Source organism: Muntiacus reevesi, chromosome 1, assembly GCF_963930625.1.
Source record: "Muntiacus reevesi chromosome 1, mMunRee1.1, whole genome shotgun sequence".
NCBI classification, from domain to species: domain Eukaryota; kingdom Metazoa; phylum Chordata; class Mammalia; order Artiodactyla; family Cervidae; genus Muntiacus; species Muntiacus reevesi.
In genome coordinates this window covers 219,070,885-219,086,470 of record NC_089249.1, presented here as the reverse complement: position 1 = coordinate 219,086,470, position 15,586 = coordinate 219,070,885, and the positions used below count along the sequence as shown (strand labels likewise).

General features: G+C 35.7%; 1 protein-coding gene across 1 annotated transcript; it reads right to left on the bottom strand.

The window, feature by feature from the left end:
- Positions 1–13,622: 13,622 nt before the first annotated feature.
- Positions 13,623–14,534, bottom strand: LOC136167350 (olfactory receptor 14K1-like). Its single transcript, XM_065934937.1, has one exon. It carries the CDS (start codon positions 14,532–14,534, stop codon positions 13,623–13,625), a length of 912 nt encoding a protein of 303 aa, XP_065791009.1.
- Between the last annotated feature and the right edge of the window lie 1,052 nt (positions 14,535–15,586).

Below are 15,586 nucleotides of genomic sequence, written 5' to 3'. Positions count from 1 at the left end.
GCACATAATGAATCTATAGTGGAATTTCCACTATAGATATATGATAATATCTAGAAATTAACACAAATATTTGTGTAACTATCCATAAAATCTAAGGCAGATTTAAATATATATATATATATATATATGATTGTTTCATTTTGTTTAAGTGACTTTTTAAAGCATATAAAATTTGATATTGAGTATAATGTCTAAAAGTAGGATGCAAATAGAAATAGTTAAATTTCATAGCTTTTGATGATCTATACAAGTTTTTGCTAAATTCGCTAGAGTTAATAAGATAAAATTGAGGGTAAGTTCACTAAGGAAAATACTTTAACATAGAAGCTAAAGCTTATTAATTCTTTCTCCAACCATATAGTGAATTTAAAGAAAAATCAGCACAGAAGAATTGTTTCACACATGATATCACAAAGATTTTTAATCAGAATGAGAACAAGAATTAAACATTTCACAACTGAATTTCTGTTTCTAATGTTTCACACTACCACTAGGTTTCCACAGAAGCTTTCTTAGAGCTGTTTTAATTTCCTTTTTTCTCAGGCTATGGTTGATAGGGTTCAGAGTGGGAGGCAGCACTGAATACAACATTGAGAGTAGCAAGTTCAGGAGAGAGGCAGACTCAGGCACTGGCTTCAAATAGGCGATGGCTCCTGTCAGGATAAAAGTGGCCACAACTATAAGATGGGGCAGGCAAGTGGAAAAGGCTTTTCACCTGCCTTGTACAGATGGGATGCTTAGTACTATATTGAAAATATAAACATACGAGAAAGCAATAGCAAGTTAAAAAAAAAAAAAAGAAAAAAACATAAAATATTCCAACTGCCAGACTTACATTAATGGTAGCATGATCCTTAGAACAAGAAATCTTTAATAATGAGGGGACGTTGAGAGGGTAACTGGTAGGAAGGCCAGGGGTCTCCAAACGGAGGAAATAGACTGCAGTGTTAGACATTTTTTATCCCTCTCTTAAGCGGTAGGAGGAAGCAAATTATGTGTTAGATTTTTGTCCTTCCTCTATACAAATTAAGAGAGAGGTTTCTTTTAAAATTCTATGTTGCCATGGTGATACCTGGTTCCACCTGAACTTAACTTTTCTCAAACCTTTAGCTAACCAATTCGCGCTTTTTTTTTTTAATGGAAATGTTTGTCTTAAGCTATGTTAATGGACTATGTATTTACCTTAGACTCTGTCTTCAATATCTTGATATTCAATGTCCTGAATATTCATTGGAAGGACTGATGCTGGAGCTGAAACTCCAATATTTTGGCCACCTGATGCAAAGAACTAACTCATTGGAAAAGACCCTGATGCTGGGAAAGATTGAAGGCAGGAGGAGAAGGGGACGACAGAGGACAAGATGGTTGGATGGCATCACTGACTCGATGGACATGAATTTAAGCAAGCTCTGGGAGTTGGTAATGGACAGAGAAGTCTGGCGTGCTGCAGTCCATGGGGTCACAAAGAGTCGGACACAACTGAGCAACTGAACTGAACTGTCTTCAAGTCAGTTCTGCCTAAGACTCAAAACGGACTTTACAAACCAGTATGGTTTACTCATGCAGATGTTCTCTTAAGCTATGTTAATGAGACTATGTTTTTGCTTGGAAACCTGCCTTTCTTCCAGATTCATGTCAATCGCTTTATGAGCCAGGACAACTCACTTTGTGCCAATGTTATCTCAAAATGCTTCTTGTGAGTGAGGGGCCTTGTGCCAGTCTAAGTTTTGAGATATTTCCTTTCTCCAATTAGCAGACTACTAGTAGCTATATAACATCCAGCTGAAGACTAGCCAGGGTGGGGTGGGGGGCACTTTTTCTGCCCCCTTCTGATGTCTATGTCAGAAACTTTCTCTGTCTCTTTTATACTTCAATAAAACTTTACTACAAAAAGCTCTGAGCAATCAAGTCTCATCACTGGCCCTGGATTGAATTCCTCTCCTCCAGAGGCCAAGAATCCCGGCGTCTTTCATGGATTGGCAACAACCTTTCAACATCACAGAAAAACTGAGGTACTCTTTTGGAACCACAGAAAGATAAAGAGAATGTGCCAGCTGAGTATAAGCCTCCAAAGAGTCCTCCAAGCAACCAAGAAGCAGCTGCACACAGACTTCCCCGTTCATGAAAATGTCATAGTGCAATGGGTGGCAGATGGCCACATATCAATCATAGGACATGGCTGTGAGGATAAATACCTCAGACCCTGTAAACTGAATTACCAAAAAGACCTGCAACACACATCCTGGGAAAGAAATAGTGCTGTTGCTGGTAAAAGACTTGACAATGGATATGGGGACTATGATGGAAATAAGACAGAGATCAAAGAAGGATAATTTTTTCAGGAAGAAGTACATGGGGGTGTGAAGACACTGGTCCAAGGTGATTAGGACAATAATGAGAATATTTCCTATGAGAGCTGCCAAGTGAATCAGCACAAACAGAAAAGCCTGGAGAACCCAGATCTCTCTGATATCAGAGAATTCTACCAGAAAAAATTCCATGATCATTGTTTAGGTGTCCATTTTCTTGTCTCTACCACACTTGCTATGGAATAAATAAATTTAGTAACGTTAACAGATTTCTTTGAAGCTTTTTTTTTTTTGGCAGAATGCACATTTAACTTTTTGAAAGCTCTTCAAGACATAATTTTCTGAAGTTTACCTGCTTTATCAGTTTCTAATGAGTAAAGACTGCCTATACAGTGAGAGCTTTCTTCAATTGAGAATAAGTGGTGATATTATCTCTCTTGTTCAACAGCACATATAAATTAATGAAGTTTTATTGCATATCAAAATTGTATACCTACAGTGAGATTGATTTACACTATGCAGTACCAAATGGCAATTCAAATTTCTGTATTGCCAATTTATTTAAATATTTTATGTCAGTATATTATAGAACTTTTGTGTGTGTGTAAACAGATGTTTTAACCTCAAATGTATGTTTGTAAGCAAGACACATTTGAGAATGAAGCAATAATAGTTGGAAATTCAGTATTAGTGCAAAGTTCAGTGTAGTAAAAGTAATGACATATATAATAATCAGTTTAATCATCTCCATAGCTTTCCTGGTGGTTTAGATGGTAAAGAATCTGCCTGCAATGCAGGAGACCTGGGTTTGATCCCTGAGTGAGGAAAATCCCCTGAAGGGAGCGGCTACCCACTCCAGTATTTTTGCCTAGAGAATTCTATGATCAGAGAAGCCTGGCAGGCTAGGCTTTTGGACCCTTTGCGACAAGTCCAGAGGGTTGTTAAGAGTTGGGCAGGACTGACAGACTAGCATTTTCACTTTTCACTTTAATGAAGAGAAAAATAGGTAGATGAGAGAAATAAAGGATATGTCATAAGACATACTTAGAAATGCAATTGTAATAGAAAATAAAAATTAGAAAAGAAAGTGTTAACAAAATTAGAAAGACCTGATTCACTTCACAGTCACTCACACAAGCCCACATTACCCATAATCACTCTATTTACTTAATCGCATATCTGTTTGAGGTTAGGGAGTTTTTCTTAAGAGAAGAAATCTTCACTGTAAAAGAAAGAAGTAAAATTGTCTAGGTAAAATTATGTTGACAAGTTTGTATTTCAAGGAGGATAAAAATTTCCTTCTCGGAGAAGACAGAAGACAGAATGTATTCTGTTAACATAAAAGAGAAATTTCAAAACAACTGGTAAGCTTTGTCACTTGCCATTATTTTTAGCTAACAAAATTCTGAAAGAATCGGGACTAGACTGGGCTTGTTAAGTACAAACACAGACAAATGAGCAAATCTCATTGCTTCTCAATTTGCTTTAGAGACAAAACTATACAGATCTCTAATATTTTCTTTATTCTAGAAGAGTTTTCTTTTTTTCCCCAAATCTTGCTTCGGTGGAGGCTTTAATAACATGTTATCAGCTCTCACTTAGCTATAACAGTGAATGCATTTGAATCAGTTCTAATGAGGTGGATGAACCTAGAGCCTAGAATACAGAGTGAAGTGTCAGAAAGAGAAAATAAATACCATATATTAACTCATATATATGGAATCTAGAAAGATGGTACTGATGAACCTTTTTGCAGCTCAGCAATGGAAACACTGACATAGAGAACACACTTATGGGCAAGAGTGTGGGGAGGGGAGTTGAAGGAGAGGGTGTGATGAATAGAGAGAGTAGCACGAAAGCATGTACACTATATATGTAAAATATACAGCCCAATGGAAATTTGCGTATGACTCAGGGAACTCAAACTGGGGCTCTGTGACAACCTAGAGGGGTAGAAAGAATGGGAGGTGGGAGGGAGGTTAAAGAGGGAAGCAATATATACATACCAATGGCTAATTCATATGATGTATGGCAGAAGTCAAACCAATATTGTAAAGCAACCATCCTTCAATTAAAAATAAACTTAACAAAATTATAAGCTCTCAAGTTAATGACTCCTTAAATCTTTGTGAAAAATATTTTTAATTGCCTACTTTTCAATAGTTTCTCATAGATCAATTTAAATATAAAATCTTAGATAAATCTCTAAATCACAAAAAACACCAAATTCAAAATGTATTACCTTAGTCATTATTATCATTATTGTAATAGTAACGAGTGGTTGGCATTCATAATACCTGATCAAGTCTAGTTTAAGTAAATGATTATCTAGTAAAACCTCGAACTTGAAACTGGGTTCTGCAAATTGAGATCTCAAGAATACTATGCATTAATCTAAGGTCATTAGCCACTAGAAATGATGTGACTATTGCTCTGTTCAGAAGATCAACAAACCAAAACAAAGCTGATCTAAAATGACATTACATGATTATCATCAAGAGCTTTCCATATCAATTCTTTCCTCATTTCTTCTTTATAAAAAAAACTTTACTTCAGCAGTTGCCAACATATGCTGTATCATAGAAAAAGCAAGGTATTAAAAAAAAATCCTCTATTTCTGCTTCATTGACTACACTAAAGCCTTTGACTATGTGGGTCAAAACAAACTGTGGAATATTCTTAAAGAGATGGGAGTACTAGACCATCTGACTTGCCTCCTGAGAAACCTGTATGCAGGTCAAGAAGCAACAATTAGAACTGGACATGGAACAATGGGCTGATTCAAAATTGGGAAAGGACTGATTCAAATGAATTGTTTTTAACGGCTGAGTAATATTCCATGGTGTATATGTACCACAGCTTCCTTATCCATTCGTCTGCTGATGGACATCTAGGTTGCTTCCATGTCCTGGCTATTATAAACAGTGCTGCGATGAATATTGAGGTGCACGTGTCTCTTTCAGATCTGGTTTCCTTGGTGTGTATGCCCAGAAGTGGGATTGCTGGGTCATATGGCAGTTCAGTTTCCAGTTTTTTAAGGAATCTCCACACTGTTCTCCATAGTGGCTGTACTAGTTTGCATTCCCACCAACAGTGTAAGAGGGTTCCCTTTTCTCCACACCCTCTCCAGCATGTATTGCTTATAGACTTTTGGATAGCAGCCATCCTGACTGGTGTGTAATGGTACCTCATTGTGGTTTTGATTTGCATTTCTCTAATAATGAGTGACGTTGAGCATCTTTTCATGTGTTTGTTAGCCATCTGTATGTCTTCTTTGGAGAAATGTCTCTTTAGATCTTTGGCCCATTTTTTGACTGGGTCATTTATTTTTCTGGAATTGAGCTTCAGGAGTTGCTTGTATAGTTTTGAGATTAATCCTTTGTCTGTTGTTTCATTTGCTATTATTTTCTCCCATTCTGAAGGCTGTCTTTTCACCTTGCTTATAGTTTCCTTTGTTGTGCAAAAGCTTTTAAGTTTCATTAGGTCCCATTTGTTTATTTTTGCTTTTATTTCCAATATTCTGGGAGGTGGTTCATAGAGGATCTTGCTGTGATTTATGTCGGAGAGTGTTTTGCCTATGTTCTCCTCTAGGAATTAGGGTGAAACAGATCACCAGCCCAGGTTGGATACATGAGACAAGTGCTCAGGGCTGGTGCGCTGGGATGACCCAGAGGGATGGGGTGGGGAGGGAGGTGGGAGGGGGGTTCAGGATGGGGAACACATGTAAATCCATGACTGATTCATATCAATGTATGGCAAAAACCACTACAATATTGTAAAGTAATTAGCCTCCAATTAATAAAAATAAATGGGAAAAAACAACAACAACAACAACAAAAGAATTGGGAAAGGAGTACATCAAAGCTGTAATATTGTCACCCTGATTATTTAACTTATATGCAGAGCACATCATACGAAATCTTGTGCTGGATAGCTCACAAGCTGGAATCAAGGTTGCAAGGAGAAATAACAACTTCATACATGCAGATGTTGCCACTTTTATAATGTGCTTCTTTTACAGAGTTGCAGAGCCAGACATGGCTTAGTGACTGAACAGCAACAGTTGTTGTTTTATGATATTGTGTTAATTTCAATTGCACAGCAAAGTAGATCATCTATATATATACATATATCTCCTCCCACCCAAGCCCATCCCACCATTCTAGGTCACCACTGAACACTGAGCTGTGCTATACAGTAGGTTTCCATTAGCTATTTGTTTTACACATGGCAGTGCAATACGTCAATCCCAATCTCCTGATTCATAGCACTCCCCTCCTGCCCATGTCCACTCTTAGCAACCCCATGGACAGCAGCACACTAGTGTTCCCTGTCTTTCTTCTTCTCCCTGAGCTTGCTCAAACTTGCGTCCATTGAGTCAGTGATGCCATCCAACCACCTCATCCTCTATCATCCCCTTCTCCTCCTGTCTTCTCTTTCCCAGCATCGGGGTCTTTTCCAATGAGTTGGCTCTCTCATCAGGTGGCCAAAGTATTGGAGTTTCCATCTAATGAATATTGAAGATTGATTTCCTTTTGGATTGATTTGTTTGATCTCCTTGCTGTCCAAAGGACTTAAGAGTTTTCTCCAACACCAGAGTTCAAAAGCATCAATTATTTGGAACTCAGTCTTGTTTTTGGTCCAATTCTCATATCCATACATGACTACTAGAAAAACCATAGCTTTGACTATATGAACCTTTGTTGGCAAAGTAATATGCTGTCTATTTAATATGCATTTTAGTATGTAATATGTTTTTTAATAAGCTGTCTAGGTTTGTCGTAGCTTTTCTTCCAAGAAGCTGGCATCTTTTAATTTCATGGCTGCAGTAGCCATCTGCAGTGATTTTGGAGCCCAAGAAAATAAAATCTGTCACTCTTTCCATTGTTTCCCTATCTATTTGCCATGAAGTGATGGGACCCAATGCCATGATCTTAGTTTTTGAAACTTGAGTTTTAAGCCAGGTTTACACTCTCCTCTTTCTCCTTCATCAAGAGGCTCTTTAGTTCCTCTTTGCTTTCTGCCATAAAGGTGGTGTAATCTGCATATCTGAGGTTATTGATAGTTCTTCTGACAATCTTGATTCCAACTTGTGATTCATCCAGCCCAGCATTTCACTTGATGTACTCTGCATATAAGTTACATAAACAGGGTGACAATACGCAGCCTTGATGCACTCCTTTCCCAATTTTGAACCAGTCTGTTGTTTCATCTTCGGTTCTAATTGCTGCTTCTTGACCTGCTTACAGGTTTCTCAGGAGGCAGATAAGTTGGTCTGGCATTCCCATGTCTTAGGATGACATATTTGATATTAAATATAGTTGAAACAAGGCTTCCCTGGTAGCTCAGCTGGTAATATTTTTATTAGTTGGAGGCTAATTACTTTACAATTAGCCTCCAACTAATAAAAATAAATGGAAAAAAAAAAAAAAAAGAAGAAGAAGAAAAATATGCATGCCATGCAGCAGACCTTGGTTCATTTCCTAGGTTGGGAGGATCCCCCAGAGAAGTCAATGTTTACCCAGTCCAGTATTTTTGCCTGGAGAATCCCATGGACAGAGGAGCTGGCAGGCCATGGGATTGCAAAGAGTTGGAAATGATTGAGCAACTTTCGCTCACACACACACAATTGAAAGGAGCACAGACTAATTAATATTTACTTGCCCTTAGTTCAAAAAGGTATGCACAGGACTTTTAAGGTTATCCAGAGATTTCAAAGATTTTGACTAAGCATTCAGATTGGAACTAAATGCTGTGATCTAAATTAGAGGATACCATGGAGTCCTGATTGTATAAGTAAGTACTGGACAGACAAATTTTTCAAGACTAATTTACTTTCTTCCTCATGCATCAAGAAATCTACTTTAATTTTCTCACCAGCAATTCCTTCACTTAAAATTGAGTAAGATATATGAAATAATTTTTAAAAGTTTTTATCTGAAGCTTTTAAATAACTTTTTTTAATTTTAAATATTCAGTACAAGTGCCAGTGTCATCAACACTTATTACTCAGTGTATACAGTGTATGCCATGGGCTTATTTCACTAAGGGTTCATTTTACTTATATATTTAATTTGATCAGACTTTCTTTCTACATAAATAGATAGATGAATGGATAGAACAGATAGACAGTTATATTTAAACTAGCTCTAACACAAAGAAAAGAGAGGCTTTAAGAGCTGAGAACATTAGTCAAGAATGAGATCTGTAAGTGGTCACATTCAGAGATAGAACTCTTGGTTGATTGTCTCAGTCTCATCAAATATCCAAGCTAAGTATTGGACCTTTTATAAATAAACTGTTTTTAATAAGCCAGGACTTAGTGGTCAGATTGTGGAATGAAATTTTCTCAGAACATGCATGAGTGTATTCAAGTGTATGGTTTAAATTTTGACTAAAAACTAAATAAGCATGGGAACATTTTTTGCCTTCAAAGCCCATTTACATTTTTATATTCATTCAATTAAGGATGGATATCATAAACCAGGATGGGTATCAAATTGAGTGTTGGTAAATCTAGTCAGAGTCTTTGAAATAATAATCTTGTGTAGACACGAACTCTGTCCATCTGTTAGCATTGAATTTGAGAAGTACACAGGCAAATGGTGAGACATTAAAAGACTTTATAAACCTCATAGTCCAATATGCTTGCCACTCACATCCTGCTCTAGAGTAGATTTTTCTCATCTTTAGGTAAGATGAGTAATCTAGGAATATGTTAATTTTTTTAAAAAATTTATCTATATGATAGACCAATGTTTATACTTACTAGATCAGATAAGAAAGTCTATTGTTAGCTAGATCTTAAGATTTGCTTTCCTTTTGGAGCATGTATGCTTTGTGGATAGTGAAAAAAAAAATGTCTGTGCATGGTACCATATCTGAAAATGTATTCTCAAATTTCTGCATTTGCTGAAACTATTTCTATACGGTTTCAGATCTTTATTTAAAGAAAAGAACCAAGTAAGCAAGGTTCTCAGGAGAGGAGTTAAAGGCAGCTTTGATTGTTAAATTTGGGTATCTAAATCTCTGTAGCCCCAGAACTAGTAACACTTTCTCACTTTAAGCCACCATACCATACTTCCTTTTAAAGTGAATTAATATAGAAAATCTCACTGAGCTTCATCAAATGATATAAATGATGGTGCATATTTCATTATATTTTCTGTTTTATTTAACTTTAGTAGGATTAAATTCACACAATTATAAATTCTTTAAGAAGTTAAATGTCTTTTCCCCAAATCTTATTCATTCATTTGTCCCAATGCAATTAGCAGAGCACTTAAGAAGTAAGAGGAGAGAAAAGTTATGAATTACAGCATCTGGGTTTTGGTACCTCATATGTGTCTACCATAATAAAAACAGATTTTATGGAGAAGGTGAGATTTAAATTAGATTACAAGGCAAATAAGATAGTATATTGAATTGTGTGACATGTATAATGTAAAAATAAATATAAATTTTAAAAAAGAAGCTTAATTAGCCCTTTTGAAAATAAGTGAAGCAACTTATCACATTCTCTTCCAAATTTCTTTCTCTGATCTTTTCAAATCCATTAAAACATTTAATTGATAAATAAGACTTTTGCCAGTTTCACAATCCAGGAATGTCTTACTCAGTGGTCTAGAATCATCTTTTGTAATGTAATTGTCAGGAAGACAGAGCTCTATCCAGGTTCTTGAGTGTCATCTGATGCAAACACATTATTAAAGGATCTAAAATATTTGTCAATTAAAAAATGAGGAAAAACTTTATTAAAATATTCAAATTTATTTGCTTAATATTTTTGGATTTTTATGTGTATATTGTCCACTATACTTTTGAATTATTTCTTTATATCCAATACTTTGTTTTGTACTGTGAGATATTATTTTCACCTATTAATTTAATTTTACAGCTCTTTATATATTTAAGTTATTATTGAATTATAATATTGATATTTCCCAATTCTACTGTAAAAAATAAAAAGAACTCTTTATAATTTACAATAAATGTATGCTTTTTAATAATTATATCTTCTCAAGCATCACTGGAGTTTTTATTCATTTATTTTAATTGCTATTGAAATATGCTCACAAAAATATGTGTAATGATTTTCAAATAGCTTGCATATATTATTTGCAAATTTACTTTTAGGATTTTATAAATTTATCCTTTGGGCTAGGCATATTTTACATATTATAGCACATTAGAAAGATAATGATAAACTAGTGGTGTTGAAATAACTTTCTGGGCCCAAAATGAAGCTACCCCTACCCACAATGCCCTGTCAGCAAACCAGACATTTATGTTTCTATTAATGCTGTTTGACCAGAATATTTTTATATTTCCTTTCTCCTGCATAGAAAGCAGTCCCCTCAGCAATGTGAAAACCCCATTTGGAGCCTAGTAACTAGATCACACTTGCCACAAGAGCATCCGCATGCAGATCCAGAGTGACAAAACTAAAATAAAGACCCCAAGTGCGGCAAATAAGACCTGGCAAAGCCAAATAAATAAATATATATATTTTTAAAAAGCCTAGTAGTGACCAGTTTTCCTGTTTCTTCCACAGTTCCTCTATATTTTCTGGAAAAAATGCTGAGTCGAGGTTCCTTTGCAGCTAGTATAGGGCAATATGCCAATTTCTGGCAAATGAAATAATGAATGCCACTGTCAGGCCTAGCAAAGATCTTTTGAAGATGTATATAACAAAAATTGAACCCAGATTGAAAAACTGAATTAACTTAAAAAAAAATTAAGAGTAATAAACTGAAAGTGAAGTCGCTCAGTCGTGTCCAACTCTTTGCGACCCTATGAACTGTAGCCCACCAGGTTCCTCTTTCCATGGGGATTCTCCAGGCAAGAATACTGGAGTGGGTTGCCATCTCCTTCTCCAGGGCATCTTCTTGACCCAGGGATCGAAGCCAGGTCTCCCACATTGCAGGCAGACTCTTTACCCTCTGAGCCAGCAGGGAAGCCCCAGGAGTAGGAAGCAAAGGACAAAACACTGAAATGAAAAAAGATTTGTTTCACCATTTAGATAAATATATTTCTAGTTAACAATAAGGGAAGCCACAAGTAAATGGAGTGACAATTCTAATTTTAAAACCACTACAATATTGTAAAGTAATTAGCTTCCAACTAAAAAAAAAAAAAAATGGAAAAAAAATAAAGAAAATAATATAAAAGAAAAAAATTAGAACACTTTTTAACACCATACATAAAAATAAACTCAAAATGGATTAAAGACCTAAATCTAAGACCAGACACTATAAATCTCATAGAGGAAAACATAAGAAGAATACTCCCTGACATAAATTGAAGCTAGATATTTTTGATCCACCTCTTAGAGTAATAAAAATAAAAATAATAATTATAAAATGAGACATAGCTAAATAAAAGCTTTTGCTTGGCAAAGGAAACCATAAGCAAAGTGAAAAAGACAGCTAAGAATGGGAGAAAATATTTGCAAATGAAATGACTGACAAGGGATTAATCTTCAAAATATACAAACAGCCCATCCCACTCAATGTACAAAAGGAAGCAATCAAAAAATGAATGGAATATCAAAATAAACATTTCTTCAAAGAAGACATACAGATAGCCAAGTGTTACATGAAAAGATGCTCAGTAGCTCTAATTATCAGAGAAATGCAAATCAAAACTATAATGAGATATCACCTCACACCAATGAGAATGACCATCATCAAAAACTCTATAAACAATAAATGCTGTAGAGGGTGGGGAGAAAACGGAACCCTCCTACACTGTTGGTGGGCATGTAAATTTGTACAGCTGCTATGGAGAATGGGTTTCCCAGAGGTCACTAGTGGTAAAGAACTCGCCTGCCAATGCAGGAGACATAAGAGGTGTGGGTTCGATTCCTGAGTTGGGAAGATCCCCTGAAGGAGGGCATGGCAATCCACTCCAGTATTCTTTCCTGAAGAATCTCATGGACAGAGAAGCGTGGTAGGCTATAGTCCATAGGGTCACAAAGAGTCCTAAGAGAAAACAAACAAAAAGCTCACAAAACCAAAACCAACATGTCTTAAAGACAATGTGTCCCTTTGAAAGAATGAGTTTTAAGCAAGAAGGAAATAATTTACTTATGTAACGAGGCAAATGAAAATGAATAGTTTATAGATTAGAAAATCCAATAGGTAAAGATTAAAAATTTTCCCAGGTAATAGATTTAATGAGAATGTATATAAAAATCAACCTATCTTATGTTCTGAGAAAGTTGGTAGGCTACCTTTTAAAATTATATAAAAATTGTATGGAAAAAGATAATAATTTCACAGTAAAGAAAGAATAACATATTCTCTCTGAGTATGAAGAGTTATTATTAAATCACACAAGAGGAATACGTTGGAGCTTATACAAGCATAAACAGAATAAAGAGTCAAAAGTCATACATTGCATAGATATGACATAAGTAAAGACAAAGTAATGCAAGGAAAACGAGGTGAAAAATTATTCAGCTGTTAAAATAATAAAATCTTTCCATTTTCAACATCATGAATCATGGAAGGCATTCTGTTAGGTGACATATCAGACAGAGTATGACTTCACTGAAGGTGGAACCTAAACAATAACAACAAAATAAGCTCATAGAGGGAGTTTAGTTGCTAAGTCATGTTTGACTCTTGAGACCCCATGGACCCCAGGAGCCAGCCGGGTTCCTCTGTCTATGGGATTCTCCAGGCAAGAATACTGGGGTGGGTTACCATTTCTTTCTCCAGGAGATCTTCTTAACCCAGGGATTGAACCCACATTTCCTGCATTACAGGCAGATTTTTTACTAACTGAGCTACAAGGGAAGCCCCAAGCTGATAGATACAGAAAGCAAATTTGTAATTGCCAGAGGACTGAGTAGGGTGTGCAAAATGGGTAAACATTTATCAAACACACAACCTCCCACTTCTAAAATAAATAATTCATGGGGATATAGTGTACAACATGGTGACTATAATTGATAAAGTTGTATTATATATTTGAAAGTACTAAGAAAGTGGATCTTAATTTTTTTCATCACAAGAGAAAACAATGTGTAATTACATATGGATAAGGATGCTAACTAAACTTATTGTAGTGATGATTTTGCAACTGATACAAATATAGAATCACTATGTTTTGTTCTTGAAACTAATATAAGAATACATGTCAATTATATCTCAATTTTAAAAATACTAGTGTACATTTGTGAAAATTATGAATATATTATCCTTTATTGATCAGAATTCTTTAATAGAAACAATTTCAAACAGCTTGTTAATAGCAGAACAAAAAAGAAAATCCTACTTCCTAACTTCAACTTTTATCATCTTTTCATTACTCCACTGCTTTTAACATTCCATAGGACTTTATTAGAGCTGATTTAATGTCCTTATTCTTCAGACAGTAGATAACAGGGTTCAAGGTTGGGGGTACCACAGAATAGAACACAGACAGCAGCAAGTCTAGAAGAGAAGGACTGTTGGATGGTGGCTTTAAATAAGCAACAGCACCCGTTAAAAGGAATGCACTCACAACAACGAGGTGAGGCAGGCAGGTAGCAAAGGCTTTGGACTGGTTCACTCTGGTTCGGATCTTCAACACAGTGGAAAAAATATAGACATAGGAGACCGCAATGCAAACTAAACATGAAAATGCATAACAGACCCCAATGGCCACACTGACAGTAATAGTTGCATGTTCTTGAGAACAAGTGAGTTTTAGTAAGGCAGGAACATCACAAAAGAACTGATGTATCTTATTGGACCCACAAAAATTCAAAGAGAATGTCCCAGTGGAGTACAGTATTCCCAAGGATCCACCGTTGAACCAGGACACAGCCATCAACTGGACACAGGTCCTTTTGCTCATGACAGCCTCATAATGCAGAGGGCGACAGATGGCAACATAGCGGTCATAGGACATCACAGTGAGAATACCAGTCTCTGATCCAGCCGTTAGTACTACCAGGAAAAGCTGTAACACACATTCCACGTAAGAGATGGACTCAGTGAAGGTGATGCAGTTGAAAATAAATTTGGGGACTGTGGTAGAAATAAGGCACAGATCTAAAAAGGACAAATGCCTGAGGAAAAAGTACATTGGTGTGTGGAGGTGTTGGTCAAGAACTGTGAGAAAGATGATAATTAAATTCTCCAACATAGATACTAGGTAGATCAGTGAGAAGAGCCCAGCCTGCAGCCTCAGTAGCATCTGATTCTCAGTAAATCTCACAAGCATGAATTCCATTGTCAGTGTTTGATTCATTGTATTTTAAAAGTATAAGCCACCTATTAAATAAAGAAAAATTATATTAATATAACAAATGAAATGTCTATTGTTTCTTTATTTTTGAAATATATTTTCTTTAAAATTATGTGCTAGACAGAAAGTTTTTAAATGCCGTGTTCATAGTTATATTTATAGCTGCCTTAGTTATAAAATTTTGGGTATTACAATTCAATATGGGGCTTCATAGTGATAAACACAATGCAGGTTAGATGTAAGACATGCTGGTTCAAACCCTGGGTCTGGAAGCTCCCCTGGAGAAGGGAAAGGCTAAGACATGCTGGTTCAAACCCTGGGTCTGGAAGCTCCCCTGGAGAAGGGAAAGGCTACCCACTCCAGTATTCTTGCCTGCAGAATCCCGTGGACCAAGAAGCCTGGTGGGCTACTGTTCATAGGGTCGCACAGAGTCGGACACGACTGAAGCGACTTAGCATGGCACAGCACAGTTCAATATAATTTAACTTAAATTTATTGTGAAGGAATAAATTTCCCTCTTACTTCTCTCTCTAATTATTTAAAATTACTTTTGACTAAGTTTATTTCTAATGGGAATTTAAGAATTGACCGTGTGATAATATGAAGAGCGTGGACATTTTTGTGCATAAATATTATCCTGGTTGATGTGATTTTGGTGTGGGTTTTTCTGCTGACTGTATACTGAAATCTGTTAGAATCATTATTATGAGGTGATACTCTAATATTATTCAATTCCTATCAAAGGACACTAAGTTTGTATTCCATCTTTTTGTTAAAATATAATTATTTGGTGAAAATTTCATATTATGATTTATTTTCCCTTTAGTGAAAATATCTAGTATACACAAAGAAATTAGAAAACTAATCTGGTAATTTTGACAAAATGGTTTACAAATGTATGGTGTCATTTTTTTATGAAAAAAGAACAACTTAAGTCTATAAGCCAGATATATAGCCTACTATATAAGGAAATAATCTGAAGAACTAACACTAGAGATGTTGATTGCGTCTAATGAGAAAAGCAGGTTGTCTTCCTA

Excerpts from the sequence above, each read along its gene's own strand:
- LOC136167350 (XM_065934937.1), bottom strand. The coding sequence starts at position 14,534 with ATGGAATTCATGCTTGTGAGATTTACTGAGAATCAGATGCTACTGAGG.